The sequence below is a fragment of the Diadema setosum genome, chromosome 17 (assembly GCF_964275005.1).
Source record: "Diadema setosum chromosome 17, eeDiaSeto1, whole genome shotgun sequence".
Classification (NCBI taxonomy): Eukaryota; Metazoa; Echinodermata; class Echinoidea; order Diadematoida; family Diadematidae; genus Diadema; species Diadema setosum.
In genome coordinates, this window is record NC_092701.1 from 31,405,389 (window position 1) to 31,428,745 (window position 23,357).

General features: G+C 36.1%; 1 protein-coding gene across 1 annotated transcript; it reads left to right on the plus strand.

Moving 5' to 3' along the window:
* Positions 1–11,452: 11,452 nt before the first annotated feature.
* Positions 11,453–20,125, plus strand: LOC140240418 (uncharacterized). The gene is made up of 7 exons (XM_072320184.1): positions 11,453–11,645; positions 12,731–12,751; positions 14,141–14,401; positions 16,193–16,327; positions 16,822–16,904; positions 17,712–17,843; positions 19,919–20,125. Exons 1-7 carry the CDS (start codon positions 11,453–11,455, stop codon positions 20,123–20,125), a joined length of 1,032 nt encoding a protein of 343 aa, XP_072176285.1.
* The last annotated feature ends 3,232 nt before the right edge of the window (positions 20,126–23,357 follow it).

A 23,357-nucleotide genomic window follows, 5' to 3' on the forward strand; every position in this document is an offset into this window, starting at 1 on the left:
CAATTTCAAAACCGATTTCCATTAAATAAACTTTTAATTTTTCACAGAATTATATGCTCTTTGATATTTCCTATAAGTGGTTTCTAATTGTCTCGCAAAAAGTTAAAATGGGAATCCCCACTCAACCAAAAATTTATCATCTCTTTGCAGTTTGCACATTATGAGAATGAAATGAATATAGATATTTAACACCACGTAGTTAAAGAAAACAGGACCCCCCCCCCCCGTACCCTTATAGAACCGCAGTGCTGGGATATAGGCCTATTTGATATGTCTGATCCGTCAACACGGAGATCAGCGTGTGTGAGCAATGTCCATGTCAACGTCAGTCATGGTCATTCCTACCAACAGCATGGGAATAACCACTTAGCTGGTAGGGGGAACTTCAGCGACTATAGAAGAGAGAGAGAGAGCATAGAATAGAGAGGTACATGATATATTATACATGTATATATCTAATTGTCCAAATTATAACACTACGAAAAGCTTGAACAATTTAATGGGACTTCATTCATACATGTATGCCGTGGATATCTTCAATGATTGAGCTCGTCTTTTAACTATAATAAATGGAAGTTAATTCCAGAGCATTGGAGCTGCACACTGGACATATAATTTACCTGTCACTTAGTTTAGCCTGTGTTCTCCAAGAGAGAACTTTCAAAAGTATTTCAACATTTGAGCCCCTCAGATTATGAGAATGAAAGTATGGTCTGTAAGAAAGAAGAATGATGTCACGTGGTACCTTGGATCGTGGCCAATTAGTACTTTATACACAAGAGAACATTGAAAATGATTCAGTACACATATTCTTTAAAGATAAAGGCCGAATGTTTCTTTAAAGAAAGACACAGCATCATCAAAAGTGTATTTGTGTGTGATTGACAGTACAAGACAGTGTGAATTTTATTGTGTATATCTTGAGTGTACAAGGTATGCGCATGAGTGGATGATACAATATGCAATTAGTAATCATTGACAAAGAGGAGGACGGAAGGGAATGGGTGAAACCTGTATACTTAAAAGAGACCTCCGGACGATTTTCAGATTTTTGCATTTGAACAACTACAAATTAGTTATACGGAGTACAGAGTTTCAAAATATATGATATCTGGGATGAAGAATAAGAATATTTTCAAAATTTAGAACAAACTGGAATGAACAAGGATGATGACATGGCAGAGTATCCATAAGAATGCATGAGTTGGGGCCAAGGAAGCGGAACAAAAGAAGAAGGCATGCATAATATATTATACACAGGTGAACTCGCAAGCAAGCGGTATTGTAATGGAATTACACTGGTACATTTCTGAAATATGAGAACCTTCTATGTCATCATCCTGTTCAGTGTAATTTGTTTTAAGGCTTTTCAAAGTATTGTTTCTCTGCTCAAGAACCACAATAAATTCCACAAATCAATACATGGAGTTGTCGATTTATGTACTACATTATGTGGAATTATAAAAATTGCCTGGAATGCCCCTTTAAAGATTTGCGATGAAATACATGTATTTTTCACATGCCCGTATGCTTTTATTGAGAACTCTTGTTTATATTTTCGTGACTTGTGAACCCGCTTGTGAATGTGTTCTGATTGTCATACTTATTTTTTTCTTTTATACAGGTGGAGAAATAAAACTTACTGAAACTAAAAAACTGAACTGAAAATGAAATGAATGTGGTTAAGGGCTGACCAAGATCTGAAGAAAAAATACATAATCATATAAAGAACAAGTGTGTTAACTGGGTACATATTTCGATAACAGATACTTTCTTAGATGGGCCTTGGAAGAAGAAAAAAAGTGAAATACACTGCTTTAGTTGACAGGGTAGGTTGTTCAAGACGTCGGATCTGTAATGTCTGATTGATTTCTGGGCCAAGACAGTTTTGGGGCTCACAAGGTGGTAGTCTGTCCAACGGCGAGTTTGATATGTGTGACATTTGAGACCTTTTGAGAGTTTAAGTGAAACAAATTGTGGAGCATCGTGGAATGAGGAGGAAAGTTGATTTGATGTGTACTCGTACATTAATATGTCTGTTTGTAGAATGTGAATGTCTTGAAGCTCCATGGCATTTTAGCGATGAAATAAAGGCTTTGTATGAGATAGGTATGCAGAATTAATGATGATGCGAATTACACGCCTTGGAAACTTTTCGCATTTTACTCTTATTTTTTTTTTATTCCATTCATTTATGTCATAAGCGATTTGTACAAAGCGAGGAATTCTTTTAAACAGCCACCTATTGCGTCCACGTACAGTATGTTGGGAAGAAGTGTAAATGTCATTGTTTTGTCATCTGTTATGCTTGTATGTGCAGGGCCCCCAGGAAGAACAGTACCTGCCTACTGATGAGGCTACCCTGTTGAAATAAGACAGAATAAATAAATAAAAAATGAATGAATAAATTGCAGCAATATAATACGGTGTCAATAGTTATTGTGAATACAGACACAAAATGGCGCCGACAGCAATGTGGTCTGAAGAAAAGTAATCTTAAATATTTTACACTTCTTTAATTTTGATATCTTTTCTTTATTAGTTAGATCTCGAATTTTTTCTTTATTAGTTAGATCTCATCAATCTCAGGGCTCATCATTCATCTATCAATCAATCGATCACTGAATTCATTATTATATAATGAAGTAGCCATCACAATCTTTGCACAGCTGCGTGAGTACCAGCTCTCTGAAGCACATCCTCAATCCCCCCCCCCCCGTTCCATTTTCCTAGTTCAGCGTGTAGGCATTCTCTTTTTGTTTCCTTTCTCTCCTTCCATTCTTTCTATCTATTCTGTCAAGTCATGTCATGTATTTGTGTTTCTTCTGTTTTGTTCCGTTCTGTCGTAAATTTTATATGTGATAAGTGTTTGTAGATAAGTAATTCATAAGTTTGTTCTTTTTTGAGTGGTTCACAACATACAACCTTGCTTTTTAGTGGACCTCTCAATTCTTTTTTTTTTCAACTGAAGCATTACTTAGTACTTTTTTTTGCTAGTATGCATTCTTTTGTTTATCTGTATCATTATCTTTTGCAAAGTCGAGTGTTTATGTTTATGATGTAAATGGTATGGTATGTATGGTGTTTTGATGGAAAAAGAAGGATGAAAATAAATAAATTGAATTGATTTGAATTGAATATTATATCTTAAATTTGCTTTTGTATTTTTTTTAACTTGTAATTCCAGATTTATTATGTGTTATGTTTTGATTGAAAAAGAAGAATGAAAATAAATGAAATGAATTGAATTGAATTGAATTGAATTGAATAGAATTGAATTGAATATCATGTCTTAGATTTGCTGTTGTCAAGTCTTATTCCTTCATGCCAAAATTGCACTGCACACAGAGCGGAATCCCCCTTTTAAAGAGCTCCTTGTAGCTTAGTCATGTAAATAATAATGACCAGTACCTACACAAAAGAGCGCTCGAGAGAAGGAAATTCATGATAGGAGTGAAATATACAACATGCCAATTTGTTGTCTATTTTGCCATTATCTATACTACACACAAATACAAAATATCTGGATAGCGCACCCTCTTGTCATACATAAAAACGGCCGTAATCTGTAAGTGGACTGAAACCCTTTCGCAAGTACTGCTGCACGACGGACAATTAACCATCTTTCAAACCACGACACAATATTGTCTGTGGTATAGAACGTATTGTAGTGCTTACATTACTTATGCCACCTCAATGAATTCGCTCATTCTTAGTGGGAAGACATATATAGGTCACCCTAAGTAGCACAATGCAAATGGCCACTGCGAGAGAAAAGAAAAGACAGCTGTTATACAACTTACTTACTTTGCGCTGCTCATTTGAGATCACAGAGTAAACGAAAACGAGAGAAGATACCGTGGAGCTCAAACCATGAAGGTCGATATTGTAGCATTTCTCTCCTTTGTCTCTTTGATCTTATGCCGTTTTCCAGAAGGTAAGTGCCGGTTAGAGTTGATTAGACATCGCATATCAGCGGTAGATAATATTTTTGTAGATCTTTTTTTTTTTTTTTTAATCCGTGAATCTTAATTTTGGAAACTTAACAAGTGCTGCAGTATCCTGAAAATACTTGCATCAAACAAAAGTGTTCCATTTATAGCATGAAAGAGTGACCATAATAAATCAAAAATAAAATGACGACGCAAAGAAAATAGATTGGAATGACTTACACGTCATGAAGATAGTTAAAGATAGAATAATATGCATGTGTAGCAAGTGGGTCTGCATGGTTTATTATCTGATATGTTTGGTTAATGATTTTATAACAAAGTAACGTAGATTTTTGTTCTGCTTTGTTTTGTTTTAACTGTGTCATACATGAAGTATACTGGTGTCCTTGATGCCTCTATTGAATGTCTGATGGATTACAGGGCAGCAATATGTGTGTATAGACCTATTTCTTCGCTTTCATCTTTATCTAAAATTTTGGAAAAATTAATATTTACAAGAACAATTAATTTTCTGAATTTTCATAATGTTTTTACAAATTCTTAATTTGGGTTTCGTCAGAAACATAGCACCATTCATGCCCTTTTAAAGTTTATCGACCACGCTGTGCATACTATTGATAATCATTCTCATTTTATTGGTATCTTCCTGGACTTCCCCAAGGCCTTCGATACAATTAATCATGAAATATTACTTTATAAATTGTCTCATTATGGAATACGGGGAAAGGCCTTAGAGTAGTTCAGGAGTTACCTACTAAATCGAAAACAATACGTATCTCTGAACGAGAACGACTCAAGTTTAGAATTCATTAAATGTGGCGTCCCACAGGGTAGTTTATTAGGACCTTTGCTTTTTATCATTTATATTAATGACTTTTGCAGATCATCCGACATACTCTCATTTCTACTTTTCGCTAATGATTCAAATATTTTCTTTTCTCACCAAAATCCAGATACTCTTGTACGCATCGTTAATTCCGAATTGGAAAAAAAGCAACTCAGTGGATAAGAGCTAATAAGTTATCACTTAATCTCCAGAAAACTCTTTTTAGCAATTCTATAGAAGCTTTAGGCACAGATATTATTTTTGTGATGACAGTCTGTTAGAACGAGTGTCTCATATAAAATTCCTTGGTATCACAGTATACGATAAACTTTCGTGGAGGCCGCATATTACTAACATTTGTACAATAATCTCACGTAATATTGGTATTATTGATAGACTCAAGTTTTATATTCCATTTTCCTCTTTGTTGACGTTGTATTTTTCTCTAATTTAACCTTATCTTAATTACGGACTCCTAGCATAGGGTAGTGCCCATCAAACTTTACTAGATAAACTACTGTTATTACCAAAACAAAAGGCTCTTCGTATTATTTGTGGCGTCCCGCCACATTCCCATACAGAGCCATTATTTACTGAAAATAAGATTTTGAAAATCAAAGATTTATACTTTTTTTCAACTTGGTCAGTTTATGTTTAATTACAATGTAAATGCACTTCCCAGTATTTTTAATTCAATGCTCCCAAGGAAACAGTCTTTTCATAATTATCCCACTAGACAATCTAATGAGTTTCATTTACCCATCCTGAGAACTTTATTGGCTCAGAATACATTAAATGTATATAAATTTTATATAGACCCGGTCCTAGATTTTGGAACTCACTTAGCTGTGAAATAAAAAATTCCCCATCTTTGTATTCTTTTAAGCGCAAGTTGAATTTTTTCTATTAAATCCTCTCTAATATGCTTTTTTTTTTTCATTAGCTATGGGTTTCGTCAACCTCAGGGTTCACCATCCATCCACAAATCATTCAATCACAGAATTCATTATTACGTGATGAAGTAGCCATCACAGTCCTTGCACAGCTGCATGCAGCACCAACTCTATGAAGCACATTCTCAATCATTCCCTGTTCCATTCCCCTTGTTCAGCGTGTAGGCATTCTCTCATTCTCTCTTTTTCTTTCTTTCCTTCCATTCTTTTCATCTATTCTGGCAAGTTGTGTCATGTTGTTGTGTTTCTCCTGTTTTGTCCCGTCCTGTCGTATATAATATTTATGACAAGTGTTAGTAAATAAGTAATTCATAAGTTTAATGAGTGGTTCACAATATACAAGCTTTGCTTTTTAGTGGACCTCTCAATTCTTTTTTTTTTTTTCAACTGAAGCATGACTTTGTATTATTTTTTGCCAGTATGTGCTCTTATGTTTATCAGTTTCATTTATCTATTGCAAAGGCAAATATTTGTGTTTATGATGTAATTCCTGATTTATTTTGTGTTATGCTTTGTTGGAAAAAGAAGAATGAAAATAAATGAATTGAATTGAATATATATGTTTGGTTAGAACCTTATCACGGCATACTTTGATTGCTTCATGACTTTCGTCTTTTTTTAGGTGGGAGTGATTGAACAGTTCAGTTTAAATTATCAAATTTGTTTGTTTTTTTAATAGAACCTGAAATATTAGAGGAACAGGACGGTGAATACAATATGAGATTAGGTATCTACCAACCTTTAGTACGATCTCCTCAAGTGATAAACGTTTTCTGCATCAGGACGGTGAATGTTTTTTTTTTTTTTATAATTCTGATCAAGACTATAAAAAAGTCATATTTCTTTATCAAGCTGTAAATAATAGTAATCAATCAAGCACATATGGCAACTCCGTGATGTATCATGTCAGCTTTGACTGTTCCGTTCCCCTAATTTCTTTTTCTGTTTATATCTACAGCCATTGATTTCGGGGTGTAGTTGAACCTGAATTATTACATCGAATATCGGCGAAATTAGCAGCTATAGAAGCTGAAACCTCGAACTGAATACACGAGAACCCTCATTATCTTACACAATGAAATATCAACAGAAACAGAAGAGAACAAAATGAAGAAAGCAGCAATTATGACAATGTAATGATAAAATGATAATGTTGATAATGATTATGATGAAAAATATAAGTATCAAATGTTTAAGATAATGATAATAATTTGATATGCATGAAGATATTCTTTTAAGATATTTTAAGAGCTTGTTTGCGGTGAAAGGAAATCGACAAAACACACACACATACACAAATATTTTGACCATATTGGCCCAATAGTCACGTAGAGTTCTTAAAATCTTCGTCAGTAGGAACGGACGCGCTTACAGTGAGAACTTCCATTCATGGCCAAGGGGTCGTGGGGTCCGATGTGGTCATCACCTGCGAGTATTACCCACCGTCCAGCAAAGCTGAGAATGGGATACACAGTAACATGAGCTGGTTTATTGATAGCACCAAACTGGTAAGTTGCAGGTATGATCACCGTTCCAGGAGAACGCGGTGTGACCCAAAGATGGAAGACAATTCGAAGTACTCATTTACCACTGATGGCTTATGTTGTGGGAATATTACCATAAAGCGACTCACCGAAGACGACGAAAATACGTACTCCTGCCTTGTAACCACCAACCAAGGCATCGGTACCAGTAGAGCCATTCTCACCGTCACACATCCCAGTAAGTCTACCATTATTTCATAGGTGGTGGCTAATTATTGCGAGACCATACTAAGTACGTTCAGTCTCAATATTAGTGATTGTCTTCAGTGATTGTATTCATTTCTCATAAACGCTTATCTTATTCTAGATAAACTGTATAATGATGTTATAGTGACCCTTTTGTCCTGTGTTGTTTATTCTTGTTAGCATGGATTTTCTGTGTCTGTCTGTATGTGTGTGTACTTATTCAATTGGGTGTGTCTGTGTGTGTCATCTTGTCTCTTCTGAATCGGAATGCCCATTCGTTTATTTGGATCCATACGCACGTATCCAAATGTTGTTTATTTTTGTTTGTTCGTTCGTTTGTTCGTTTGTTTGTTTGTTTTTACTCAGGGGAACTTGTACAAGCTCTACTTTTTTTTTCTGCAAGTTCCCTCCATACTTCTTACTAGCTAAGCTATTTCAACTCACAGTGATTTCATAAAGGTCTTATTATGTAAATTACGTGTATTCATAATGTGCTTGTATAGGTGCAGCCGCTGTAGATGTATCATACTATTGTTTTACTGTTGTTTGCATTTGTACTTTCTTTATGATATCTCACCTTCTTGTACAGTTCGTTAATGCTACTTTGCAATAATTTTGCTTTTTTTATATGGAAAAAAAAAATGAATGAGATGAATGAAATGAAATATTTAGTGCCAGAGCGAACCTTCTATAGTGAGACTGAACGCGCCCAAAGCAAACTTGGCCAGACTAAATAGGCAGCATTGAGATAGGTATTTTGTGTTTGCAAATTTTTTCAACACTTGTTGAGGATACGATTGACAGATTAACGCATTATTTTACCAAATTAATCATACAACTATTCAGTTCAATTCAACTTTATTTGCGTTTCCATTAAATAAACAGAGAAATGATATACAATGCATTGACATAACATATTTGTTATAGTTTCAAATACGTACATTAACAAAATACATGTGATCATGAGTGACAACATAATTGCATTTTTAAGGTACATACATATGCATAGTACAAGGATGGGAATGGAAACTACTGTCGTTCATCTTGCCCCAGATATTAAAAAAAAGAAGCTAAGTCTCTTATATACTTCACTATACTTCAAGATGCTCAACACTAACACAAGTAATCTAAGCTGTTCAATCTTTACTGGTATCAGACTAAGGGCAAGCACAAATTCTTTTTCACTGTGGTAAATTATCTATAACTACGTTAGAGTATGTCGTCCTGAACCTCAAGCGCCATTATTGAAAATAATTTCCTGTCAGAAGAATTAAAAAATAGCCTGAAAATGAATTCATAAAATGTGTGTGCCATTATCTCCCATCCGTTTTATGACAACTCCTTAAGTCTTCGCCAAAGCGTGAGCGAAACATGTTTTTTTTTTTTTGTTTGAGGTACTAGTGTGGCACAGTTTAGGAAAAATGAGTCTGAATGCTTCTAGCGGCCGGCCTGAACGGATTCAAACCATGTCAGGTCGTTGAGGCACGATTGAACGGTTCGGTTTATATGGGACTGAATGCGGCCAATATCGTAGCGTCGGGTTCACATAGTTGTCAAGTGTCACACGATAGTCATCACTGAACAGTTAGAATCGCGTTATTAGTCAAGGAATGAAATGTGATTCAAGAAACAAAATGCATCTTTAATCCTTTTAAATTCGTCGCTGTGAATAGCACCATGTATTCATTTATTCGTGAATCTGTATCTTTCTTTTTAAATCTGATATAAAGGTCATTACGAAAAGATTGAATGATCCAAGAACGGCCACTTTACTAGTATCTTACATCTTTGTGATTTTTTTATGTAACCCATTCGCAAAGGTATTACCAGGGTTACTAATTAGTCCTGGGGCATAAAGTTCGCTGTGTTTTATTGCATTTCGAGTAGAGCAGTCATAATTTTCCTAATTCTATTCGACATACACCTGTCTTCAATTCGAAAGGCAATGAATATCCATCAACATATTTTGTTACACTCTAAAGTTGTTGTAATGCAGCTGTCTTGCGCATTGCAAGTGAGGTGAAAGATGATAACTTTATTTTTAAAATGTTTTTGTGCATGTGCAGCCCACCAACCCCATCCCCCCACCCCCCGGGGGGGGGGCAGCCAACAAGTTTAGGAGATTTTTGTTTTCCTCTTTCTGATTACCTCATTAGCACACATAGACATATTGCATGTATACTTCTATGTGGTCATACACACCTACACTTTCCCATGTCCCACAGGATGAACTTGATTGTCATTTACCGATTTTGCCGTATTCGTTGATTGTACTTGATTCTTCTACTTGTGATTTTGTTTTGCTTTGCTAAAAAAAAAAAAAAAAAAAAAAAAGTAAGGTTACCAAATACTCTGGAACTGACTGGTACTGACAACCTCCAAGTTAACCAATCTCAGGAGATCTCGTGCACTTCTGCGGGCAGCTACCCGGCCCCGACCTTCCGCTGGTACATTGATACCCGAGAAGTCACTGCTGACGCCGTAACCCTCCAACCCGAGACCGATGAGCAGGGTGGGCGTGGAGAGGTCGTCAACGCAACGAGTATTTTCACTTACAGGCCTTCTCGAGAGGACCACGGGAGAACCCTGGTTTGCAAGCTGAGTCTTTCCGTCTCGCCTTTCAATCAAGTGACTGTTCTGAATTCTTCGGTCATCCTCGAAATTCACGGTGAGCCTGGCAAACATACTGATATTCTCTCTTGTGTACTGTTGTCGTTGTTGCAGGTTTTACGTCTGTATGTGTATGCTCTCATAATGACTGTACCCTCCCTTCTTGTAGATCCACCGTTAATATTTGACCCACAAGCCTCGACCAACTGGAACGGCGAGAGCTGTACCGCCTTCCTGTCGTGCTCGTCCGTCTCAAACCCACCAGTTAATCACTTCCGCTGGGTCAAGCTCGGAACAGAACGCGTCTTCAACTCAAGTCGAACTCGTCACTCCATTCATGCTCCCGGAGGATTGGATGACAACGAGAGAATCGGAACACTTCTCATCGAAGACGTCCAGGTCTCCGACTACGGCTCGTATCAATGCATAGCCTATGATGAGGACAGAGAGAGGAATTTGAACAGTGCTGGGCTATCTCTCCATAGGCCAAGTGAGCATAAAATACGGGTTGGGGAGGGGTCATGAAAAAAAAATGGTCAATATGAATTTCTATACAGATTTCTTCCTTGTGTTTACTGATACTGTTGTTACTGCCCTATTCTAATCATGTCCGTAATTATATCTTCTTCTTTTTTTTTTTTTAATCAATGAGACATTTGAGTGGAGTAGGCCGGTTTAGTAACATGTATACCTAACTACATGTATATAATGAAAATAATGAGGATTGTCACCGACAGCAATGCTTGCCCGAGTAGTCATTATGGTAGTGGAGTAGACCGCAACATAATCCGATCTATACTTTTTTTTTTATTAATGTCTATATTTTGTTCGGTTGTAAGGAAATTTCGATATAACAAAAAAAAAAAAAAACTGCCATGGGAATCTACTGTACAGCGACAGCTTATACAGTCATGGATACTGCACTCCATGAATTGAAAGTAATTTGAAATGTATTTCGCATAGGAATAGATGACTGTACGACTACCTGTTGTTTAATCCTGAAAGGGAAAATATAAATCAATTATGGAACAAAATATTCTCCGTTACTGGTTTTATCTATGACAAAAGGGTAGATGTATAGGTGGGATTTTGTGCTTGTCACAAACAAAATATGATCAGAATTGATTATAAAATATTATCATTATCATTATCATCAATATTGTATTATATATATCACAACAGCAATGATGAAATATCACAATTAATTCTTCGCAGCAATCGTATTTCCATAGAGTCTACGAACATACTAATAATCATTATGTTTGTTATATGATTTCCCATATACCAGGCCAGACATACCCACCAAATATCACGACCTATCCGAACAGAGCGTCATCATCATCTATTTACGTTGCTTGGCAACCACACCATAATAACAGCATGGATGGTACTTGTAGAGCAGAATACTGCCCTGTTAAAACGTCAGAGGAGGACTGCAACACCACCACCAGTGCGTCAGGTGCAAATACCACCTTGACTGGACTCCAGTCGTTCACCTGGTATCGACTGACTCTTAACTGCTCAAACTGCGCTGGTACCATCAGCGGTCAACCCTTACTGGCATCGACAGCTCGTAAGGGTGCTATTTAAGTTTTGGTTACCACACGTTGAGAATTAAAGAATAATTATGTCTTAGTATGTGATATAATGTTTTTATTTTAAACCATAAGTCAATTTTTGGTAGTTTTATACATCATTTTTGATTATATTACCACCTAAAAAATGTAAAACTTTCCCGAAGCCTTTTCTTTTTCAAGAATAGATGATAATCATACATAAATGACGATCATATATGGATAGCTCGCTCTCTCTCTCTAGCTGCTTTGCATATCAGTGCTCTATCTTAACTCTTAGTACTCAATATACATGATTATGGTATGATAGCTGCTGTCATCTTCATAAATATTTGATATTTTGATAATAATCTTATACAGAACTACAGTTTATTTGAGACTTTCGTGCGATAGGCCTATGCAGAATCATGTGATTACTATACAAAGGTAAACATTTATAGAAATCATTATTATTTGCATTTTCTGTACCTCTGGCAATCACGACAGTCTTGGGTAACCTATACTTTACCAGCTATGCCTCCATAATCATTTGCTGTATAATTTCTGTCACTTAAAAAAAAAAGATATAGTATTTTGTAAGTATTTTAGTGAATGTTTTGTAAAGTTCCATTTGTATATCAATCATCAGGAGAAAATAGATAATGCAATTCAAAGCAATGTTACTTAATTTATGTTCTTTATGAGTGTAACAATGCAATTTACTGAATTACCCATGCTTTCATAGGGAGCGAAAACCAAAGAAAATAAGATCTTGATATGAATAAAGTCAGGGTTGGAAAAAAAAATGGTACCACTTAAAAGTGATGACTGCGTTAAGGTTTATCAACGCATGGATGAAAAAAAAAAAAGAAGAAGCAACTGGCCTAAAAATGATTTGTTTTTATACTATGCAAACGTACATATTAAGTCATTGCATTAGTGCTGTGAGGCGATAAGACCATCGTCAAGTCTTACATTAATGTTCAATCGTGGCCAACACGGTCACTATCACTGCTTCATGACAAGCAGGTCAAAAAGATATTTGAATTAATTCCTTCTCTTCCCGTTTTTTCCCATTTGTTTCATCGTCATGATCGTGATCAAGCCTTGTCACCCTTTGAATATGGTAAGTGTTTTCATTGCTTTTAAAGGGCAATCATTCTTTTTTTTTTTTTTTTTTTTGAGGGGGGGGGGGATGGGGAACAACCCATCCCAGCAATCCTGTAAAATATGTGATTAACATTTTTGCAGTATGGTATTTCATTCCAAAGAAAAATGCAGTGATGATAGTGATGCATTCTTATACCCTTGTGACTAAATGATTTGTTTGCAATGCAAGTGTAAGCATGACATTGGCTAAATAAAATCACCTAAATAACTTTAGATGCATGAAAATGCTCATTGCCAGGCTTACCAGAGCATGAGCTGCTGTTGTATTTCCTCATTACAGTAACACTGCCAGGAAATGGTGCAGTTCCTGGTTATGTCTTACTCTGGTATACATAGGGTCTGTTCATAATTTTTATGTCATCTCATGCATGACTTCCAGCCAAGCATATTTTTGTTTGTTTTTTCTTATTCCCCTTCGTTTCGTTTTATGTTGATGGCAACTCAATATTACGATATCATCGTTGACAGTCACCCAATAGACACAAGCACAATATAATCATACAAGATTACACCTCAGCTAGTCTGCATTTAATAGTCTATAGTAGATGTCGTGATAATGTTTCCGTCAGATATAGAAAGATTTCCGCGTCAATAGATCACCATCCCCTGTGAGATACGGAAACTGTCTTGACCACTTGAGACGAAAGAAAGGTTATGTATTATGAAGCATATGTATTGAAGACTCACAGTTTCGACTCTCTTGTTTATACATCGCGCGACGAGAACGAATGAAATCGAGTGAATGCTGTAGTGGGAAAGTTGAGAGGTATCGTGACCCAATGCCCTGATTTTTGTTCGTTTGAAAGGACACCAAAAAAAAAAAAGAAAAAAAAAACGCTCATACCTACTCACACGCACACCAATGGCACATACACATTTACACAACACACACGCACACAGTATATGCTAAAATGAATGTTGTATATGCACATGCACCAGTTTGTGTACGTGTCTTGTGTGTGTGTGCGTGTGTGTGTGCGTGCGTGAAAGAGAGAGTATTTTTTCAGTCTGCTTGTATTTTTCCTGTATCTATTGAAGTGTAGGGAAAACATGACACTTTACAAAAACTTCCTAACTAATGAGAAACAAATTATATGCACTTAATAGATAGCTGCACAAAACTTTTGTTAAAACATTTTTTAATCTGCAAGTTTGCAGAACTTGTGCCTCTTATCTCTTAAAGAAGAAAAAGACGTGTAGACAAGTTGCCCTTGCGATATTAGATGCATCTAGCTTATTTCCAAAATCCGGAAATTCTATTGTATGCATTCAGTCTGGATCAATAAAATTTTGGTAAACATTAAAAAAATCCTTTTTTGTGTTATTTTCTTCTTCTTCTTTCAAGGCATCAGGCTTGAGTACGACCAGCCAAATGAGACTCTGAAATTAGCAAAATCTTGGAATAATCTCACCGTACCCGACGAGATTTGCTTCAAGCCTGTCGAGACTTCAGATCCTGCAGACTACTGTTCGAGAAACAAGGACCAATGCGTTCCGGTTGGTTCCACTCTGCACAAAGTGGTTCCGCTGAAGAGTGGGCTTGTAGGTGTCGTCAGCTACGGTCGACAAACTTGCAGCGTCCCATCATTCGAAAGATACGAAGAAGGTTCGTTGTTCATCATCGAAACAGCATCACAACCAGTCTAACACCAGTTAAACAAATTGGACCCATATGAGCCATAACACACATCAGTAGAGGTATAGCAGAATAGATATCGCAGACAGGATCATAGAATATAGGGAGTACCATGAGGAGGAGCACTGGATATCTGTGGATGATGACTTCATGATTACCTCCATAAAATCCACACACTGTTGTGCATGTTTCATTAAAAAAAAAAAAAAAATCGCTTGAAAAATGATATCTGCAATAGTTTGCAGAATTTGTAAAAATCATCAGAAATCACCGCGTGGAAAATGTCATTATCTACTTCAATGGAAGTGATAGACATGCAGTTTTGGATGCGAAAAAAATATTCATTCTCAGGATGGATCATAATCGGTTCAAAGGTTTTGATCAGGGCCCTGTTTTTATATCAAAAGTTAAAATCGATTTTAAATTTCCTTAACACACAGGCTGCCATAGACTAATCATAGAAGTCAACTTTTAGATTTTAACTCTTCATAAAACAGGGCCCTGACTAACTATTTTTTAATAGCCTCGTCTTTGAGAGACTTTGAAATTCTTATTAACGTTGTATAAACAAGACCCATGCAACAGGTATAACGTATTATGATTTCCGTGAGCAATTATTCTTGCCTTCAGGGACATATGCATTATTTTATAGCAATACCCATGAATAATCTTGAACTCCACCAAAACATGTTAATATTGTATGAAGTTCACAATATCCTTGAATCTGTAACACTGTACAAAGAGGCTTTAAAGTGAATTGAGCTCTGTCAGCGTATATAGCTTAAATAAAAAATAGCCAGGTATGGTACATTTTCTTTGTTCCGTCTAGAGATTATGTTTAAGGGACCTTTGTGCATTATTATGGTTTCGCTTTCATTGTCAAGTCAGCAGTGTTCATGGTGTGTGATTGTGCTAACTCAGTAGCGTTTATCCTATATTCACACTAAATCAAGATGCAGTTAGAAAGTCCAGTTTTCTATCGCAACTCCATTTTTTCACACAGTTATGTGGTCCTATATTCCTTATGAATGTTGTTACTTATATTTATTTACTCTATTTACAAACATGATGCTCAAATGTCCACATTCATTCCAGTAAATGTCCGGTGTCAATCATGATGACAAACTTTATCGTTGCTTAAAATGATAACAATGGTGATAGCCTTGATGATTATTATGGCAATGATATACTTTTTGCCGTTATCATTAATATCATTGATGCATGTTTACATACATATAATATATCTATATGAAATTATATATATATATTTATATGTATGTGTATGCGTATAAAGTATAATAATCATATTCGTACACAAGAGTTTAAATACAAATGAAAATAAATATATAAGAGTTTAAATACAAATAAAAAAAATATCATTTTTTTTTTATTTGAGGTATTTTACATTAAAGCTCCTAAAGAAGACTAGAAAATTATTAGAATATTGTATGCTAAAATCTTAATAGCTTGCTTTAATAAGTGCGCTGCAATTATTGAAAAGATTCTATTTTCTCAATTTCATGATGACGATAACTGAAATGCCGTTTATCAGTTTCTGTATAATATGTATGTATGTATGTATGTATGTGTATGTATGGTGATATATCTACAGAACGCACCTTATACACATACTGTATATAAAGATGGTTAGCTAACCAGCTGTATAAACAGATAGATACATAGATAGATAGATAGATAGATGAAATATACGCGTTTGAAAATGTATATATATATTCAAAGGAATTTGTATATCCATGCTAGATGCAATGCCAACCTCATTAGCCTCACACAGTTTTATACTGACGGTGACTGGTGCGACAGTGGGAGGAACTGTTGTGATTTTCGCTTTGGTGATTGGTGTCATGATGACAGCCAGGCTGTGCCGCAAAAAGAAAGGTATATGATTTCAATGAAAACTGTGAGGTAATTTAGAACTTAGCATAAGTAATATAATATATTTTGATATTGACAGTCTATCTGCTCCTTTTAATTGCTACGTCTATATAATAAGCATAACGACATTACCCAGTCATTACCTCTCGCTCTCTCTCTCTCTCTCTCTCTTTCAATTTCAATGTAATTTTCTTATATTTCTTCTCCAACTTTTTCCTTTTCCTCCTACTTATTCACCATTCCATCACAATTACTTTTCATATCCCATTTCTTCTGATTATTAATATATACGCTCCTCACCTTGATTCAATAAGTAACCAATGAAGTGATATACACGTGTACAATGGAATGATGTTAGATATTTTTTGATATTTTTTTTCATGAATGGCATCTCATTCTATACTATTAAGGAAAGTAATTCATACTGATCAGAAAGGGGAAGAATTGCTGCTTTGGTCGTTTTGCAACAGTTTTTTTTTTTTTTTTTTTTTTAACAGATGCTAAACATGAAACCCGATCAAGTTATCGAAGCGTTGATCATCAGCTTGTTGACGGGGTGGAACAAGATAGCGGAAGAATAGTAAGTATTAAAGACACGCCACATTTTGTGTTTTGCAACACCTTATAAAGGCGTCTAAAGTAAATCTGTTCCACTGGACTTACTTTTGAAAATCACGGAGAGAACAGTTTCGGGAAAGAGGAGTCCGTGAAGCTGTGTATATGAGCGCGGAAAATCCTTCACTGAACTAGGGGAGGAGGACTCTGACGCAACATTTCCCAAAACATCTTAGTTGGTGATCGGGAAAAACGTACAGACAATAAAGGCAGTAACATCGTTCATTCACGCATCACGGGTGAATGCTCGCCAGCCGGACAGAGCTGAAGAAGTGAGTAGGACGAGTCACGAAACTGTTCTCTCCATGATTTTCAGGAGTAAGTCCGGTCGAACATGTGCAGATTTATCATATTACCTGGATGAATCAAAATCTACATCGATATAGCAACTTATCATCTCGAGAGGGATGTGACTGCTACATGTTTCTTTCATCTACCTTCTGAAGCATTATTTTCTTTCCCTTTTTTTCCTGACTATTCAGTAAAATTAGACTGCGCAAAATCTATCTAAAAAAATCTACGCTTTTCAAAACAAAATCAAAAACATGAGGAACATAAACAGTATTAACTGCAGACTTGAGTAACTAATAGAGGCATAATCTACCTATTTTCCAGAGCTCGCAATCACTTGGTTGACAGTATGAAATGTTTTACGCCGTGACGTCAATTAGATGATTAATGGGCGGTAAAGAAGTGAATCATTATCAATATCATCTCTGATATCATCATCATCCACCTCCACCAACATCATCTTTACTTTTATCACTATGAGGTGGACGAAGATGGATTGATATATGTTGCTGTGTCGAGCGAGGAAAGGCCCTCAACCCAGCAAACCTCGCCCATCCGAACCGAAGAAGAAACCATCTACTCCGCGGTCAGAACAGAGGGTAATGGAATCCGAGTAAGTACTGTATATACAAGGAACCAGCCACCTGACATCTGTACACCCCCTGCCAGGCTCTCCGTTGATAACGTTCACTTACAATATCAACTTGGCTTGGGGGGGGGGTGATTCTACTACAGAAACTACCATCTTGCTCACATCGATTTGCAATGGTTGACAATTAGTAGATGGAACTGGCTATACAGTATGTCAAAAAAAAATACAACGGGGCCCTCCGCAATGATATCTTTAAAAATAGTGAATCAATCTAAATACAAATTCAGGGTATGAAACTATAACTCATTGCCCACATCTTACAGAAAACCCCATTCGATTTGCTTCAGTGGTCAAAGAGAAATGAGGAATTTTGTAGAGGATGTCGGGAATCTCTTCTGTCCAAGTTCTGTCTATTATTCACACACAAGAGCACTGAATTGCTAAAATTGGAAGAATGAGACTCATGACATGCTTCAAAACAATCCACATTTCTCAGTGACCCCTTAACCAAATTGAATGGGGTTTTCTGCAAAATAGAGCTAAGATGTTATATTTTAAGACCCTGAAGTAGCACTTAGACAGGTTGATCATATTGGGTGCTATATCAATTCGAAAATCTGATTGTAATTTTTGGGGCGACTTACTGCAGTATGTCCCCCAAAAAATTAAAATCAGATTTTCGCATTGATAACGCCCAATATGATTACATTTCCTAAATGCCACTTCAGGGTCTTAAAGTATACATTTTAGCTCTATTTTGCAGAAATCCCCATTCGATTTGGTTAAGCGGTCACAGAGAAATGAGGATTGTTGTAAAGCATGTCATGAATCAGATTCTTCCGAGTTTAGCATTTCGATGATCTTGTGTGTGAATAATAGACAGAACTTGGACAGGTGAGATTTCCGACATCCTCTACAAAATTCCTCATTTGTCTTTGACCATTGAAGCAAATCGAATGGGATTTTCTGTAAGATGTGGGCAATGAGTTATAGTTTCATACCCTGAATTTGTATTTAGATTGATTAACTATTTTTAAAGATATCATTGCGGAGGGCCCCGTTGTAATTTTTTTTTTGACATACTGTATAGTCATTATTCAAATCTGCACAAAAACGCGGGGAAAAAGAGAAACTTTAATTAAAACTCAAGGATCAGTTGAAGAATTGGTAATTGAATCGCTTTTCATAATTCTGCACAGAAATAAACGACGGTAACTGACAAACATAAATTATGTTTCATTGAAAAGAAATATGTAGTTCTATCTCTCCTGATACTAAAAACAAATATCTAAATGTATTCTTAAACAATGCGGCACTAAACTACATTCAGATTTAATTGAAAAGAAATAGTTCTATCTCTCCTGATACTAAAAACAAATATCTAAATGTATTCTTAAACAATGCGGCACTAAACTACATTCAGATTTAATTGGCTAATTACTTTCCTCTGTTAAGATCTACCAAGTGTATCCAAAGGATTGAAAGAGAAAAAGGATGTACTACATTGTAGTAGTTTAAACGTAGAGAGATAGACAGAAAGAGAGAGAGAGAGAGAGAGAATGTGCCATAGACTGTAACAGTGTAATGACATTATACAATGGCGTATGAGACCGTTTTGACTTTCGTATCTGTCCTGTCTGTACTGTATTGTGTGTTCTGTTTTAAGTGATTTTATACTTTTTTGGGGGTTATTTTTGTAGTAATGAAAGTCTAAGTTTTTTTGCCTCGATTGCTTGGAGTGCCCACATTTTGACAAGCACTGCTATTTTTAGTGGACCACTTATTTTTGTTTCATCAGAACATGGATAATGAAACAGGATTGGTTTGAAATTGTGTATACATGCATGACTTCATTTCTGCAATATTACCCCTAATTTTTCATCTTTCCGATATGACGTTATGTCATATTGAATAAAAATGAAAATGAAATTGAATTAGTCTTAACTGAATTTGAATTTCAATATTTGTTCTCTCTTTTCTTATTTTCCGGACTCCTTGTATTGTAAACCCTTCACCCTTTCCATTTTTTTTTTTCGGGATACCCAAATTTCGATGCTTCCTATCCAAACCAAATTGTTCGTAATGACTGACTACAGGTTGATGAGGACGGCCTGGTCTACTTCAGTGTGTCGCACCCGCTGCAACCGGATTCATCCGGTTCTCAAGAACACATCCAACCGGAAGAGACGACCATCTACTCCTCCTACGACTACACCAACAGTCAGGCGATTGAAGCGGAGGCTCGTGAGGATGCACCGGCCATGCCCCTCTATGCCACCAGCTCAAAGCAGAAGCAATTCTAGGAATCCAGGATACCATCAATCGAGTCTTCACATCACCTACATCTGCAGGATTTTTACCGTTGCTGTGTGGGGATCTATCACCAAAAAAAGTAGAGAATAAAATAGATAAGTTAACTTTTTATGCGAATTTTGGACTAAGTCAGTAGTTGTCTATGTTGTGGTTATCGTAATACTTTTCATTGCTATTGTAAAAAAAAATAAAATAAAAAAAAGTAAGTAAAGTGCGAAATGAAATTTAAAAGAAGGATCATCTGTTTGGACCTCAGGCTACGCATCATGTAAGACCACATAGAAAATGAAACCGATCTATTTCAACATATTCAGCGCCTAACAATTATGCACGTTTATTGTTTCACCAGACTAAAGGAGTTTGGTGAAACAATAAAAGTGCATAATTATTTTCATTTTTATCAGATTGTAATAAGCAAGTCATTGATTCTCTAACCTTAATTCGCCTGTACTCATGAAAGCCAAGGTGGCAGAACATAATTATTTTCAGTAGGGAGAGCAGAGAAAAAAAAGGGGCACTATTATGCCATGATCAATGTTGGGTATGTAATCATATAAAACATATAAACATTATATATACATTATGTATGTATATAACATATAGAAAAATATGCAAAATACATAATATACCATATAAAGAAAATGTATTTTTAGTGTAAATCTGTCTATAAATGTGTAATATAATTGTATATTTTGGTGTTGTTGTTATTTTTTAGGGGGAAGGAGACATATTATTTTTTTTTTTCAATTGAATGATTTGAATGACAGAGGTCGAATGTCCGAAAAGATAGAGAAATGTTTGAGGAGTATTACTCTTTTAAAATACATGTTAACAAGATCGTCGACATTCGATTTGTACTTTTCAGTAAAGAAACTCCTCTACTGGGTTCCATCTCCATCATTATTTTTCCTCTTGATCTGGTGAGGGAACTCTACATGGCGCCAAGGGTGGGGTGTATTACGGTTGGCAGCTGTAACCTTAACGTACATGCACTACAGGAGTTGAATCGTAAATTTTGTGCTGTGACATACTGTAAAACGATATAACACATCCTTGCTTATTTAGAATGTCATTATGACTGTAAGATGCCAGAGATCGGCTTAGAATGCGAGAGTACAGATTGAATGAATGAGCTTAGAAAATTTGCTCAGGGTCCTAGCACAGTAACTGTTGTAGTTCCTACATGCGTTGCTTGCATGCCTCTCACGACGAAAAGATGGCGGGAGAGAGAAGACGGAAGGAAGGGGTGAGGTAATAATCATCTTCAGAGCCATCCGCCCATATCCGACGATTGCAGAATATGGAATTTATCTCTGTCATCCACGGATAAATCTGTGCTATCATCATCATAAGCATTAAGAAAATAGCGCCAGCTACGAGGGAGGGGATGCTTTAATTACCAAGTAAGAATATTGTTAATGTAGCTTCAGACAGATTCGAGGGATTTCTTTTTCTTTTCCTCAAGTACCCTTCACGTATTTGCCTATGATCACCTGTCCCTAAAAGGGTGAAGGCGTAAGTGGTAATTGCTATATTGAGAATTGAATCAAAATAAGTTTGTGTATCGAAAAGAATAATTCGTGAAATCATATTATGTACTTGTGTATGTTATGAATGGTATGAATGTTATGAATGTTATGGTATGGTATGTTAATAATGAGAAATGTAAAACATTGTAAGCAATGTAACACCTATACCAAGACATATATACAGACATGTGAATAGACATTCTCGAATTTTTGTCACATCAGTGGAGGATCCAGGGGAGGGGCGCAACCGGCGCACGCCCCCCCCCCTTTATTTTTCGTTGAAAACAAAAGAAATAAAAAGAAAAAAATGAAATGAAACCCGGAAGTGGCACCAGAAATATTACTTGCGCCCCCCCCCCCCCTTTACAGAATTCCTGGATCCGCCCCTGCATAATTATGTTATATACTTTATTCATATTAATTTCATTTTGTTATGGCGTGCAAATATTTAATATTTTTCTATTGCAATAACAGTTAAGAATATGAATTACGAGGTTGTCTGTTTTCTTTTATCCAGAATTACATGTTTCAATGGTACTTTGTGATTTGTAAAAATAGCAGTCAAACATTACTTAACCCTTTGTGTGCCACGTTTGTTTCCTGTCCGTAAGTTTATGTGTAAAATTTGTGCACGGTTGACTTATTGGCACAGAAAGGGTTAATGAAAATTGTCAGTTTCGATATTTCCTGATTATATTGAGGAGTGGATACATTATTTTTCTATTTTTTAACAAGCGAGCTCCTATGGATTGTCATTTTCATGATGACTACCACGTTCTGGCCACTCTTTCTGCCGCCCTTGAGTATGAATGAAGCAAGACCTCTGATAAAAGAAAAGTATCAAAACAATCACGTATTTCCCTAAGGATGGGCACTTAGGGACCAAACAAAAAAAAAATACGGTTCAGGACATTGTACCCCTTCACTTTCCTAGCACACAAGAGTGAGGGGCTAAATACACTTTTCAGATTTAAATATGTCCTTCGTTGATGCATAAACGAACACTGTGTCTTGAAAATATGGCAGACCCCATTAGGTGGTTTGAGGCAAAAATAAACAAGGATAAGTGAAAAACAGAAATCACATGCATGAACAGAAAATATAGATATGGAATGATTTTACACAGTATGGTCAAACCTTTTTAGAACCACTTTGATATACTTTGTTTGTTCGTTTGTTTGTTTTTCTTTTGGATATCTCGGCAATTTCAAAACGATTTCCATCAAAATTATATACCTTTAATTTTTCTTGGAATTATATGCTCTTTGATATTTCCTATAAGTGGTTTCTAATTGTCTCGCAAACCATCTCAACCAAAACTTTACCATCCCTTTGAAATTTGCACATCATTACAATGAAATTCAACTCAACACCATGAAGATAAAGGAAACAGCCCCCCCCCCCCCCCCCCCGCCCAACCAGCACCCGTGTAGAACTGCAGTGCGGGGACATATTAAAAGCCTATGGTATGTCTGATCCGTCAACAAGGAGATGTGCGTGTGTGAGCAATGCCCCATTTTAACATCAGTCATGATCATTCATACCAACAGCAAGGGAATAACCACTTAGCTGGTAGGGGGACCTTCAGAGACGGTAGAAGAGAGAGAGAGAGATAGAGGGAGAGGGAGAGAGAAAGAGCATAAAATAGGGTGTTTGAGGTACATTATGTTTCATATAATATATCTAATTGTCC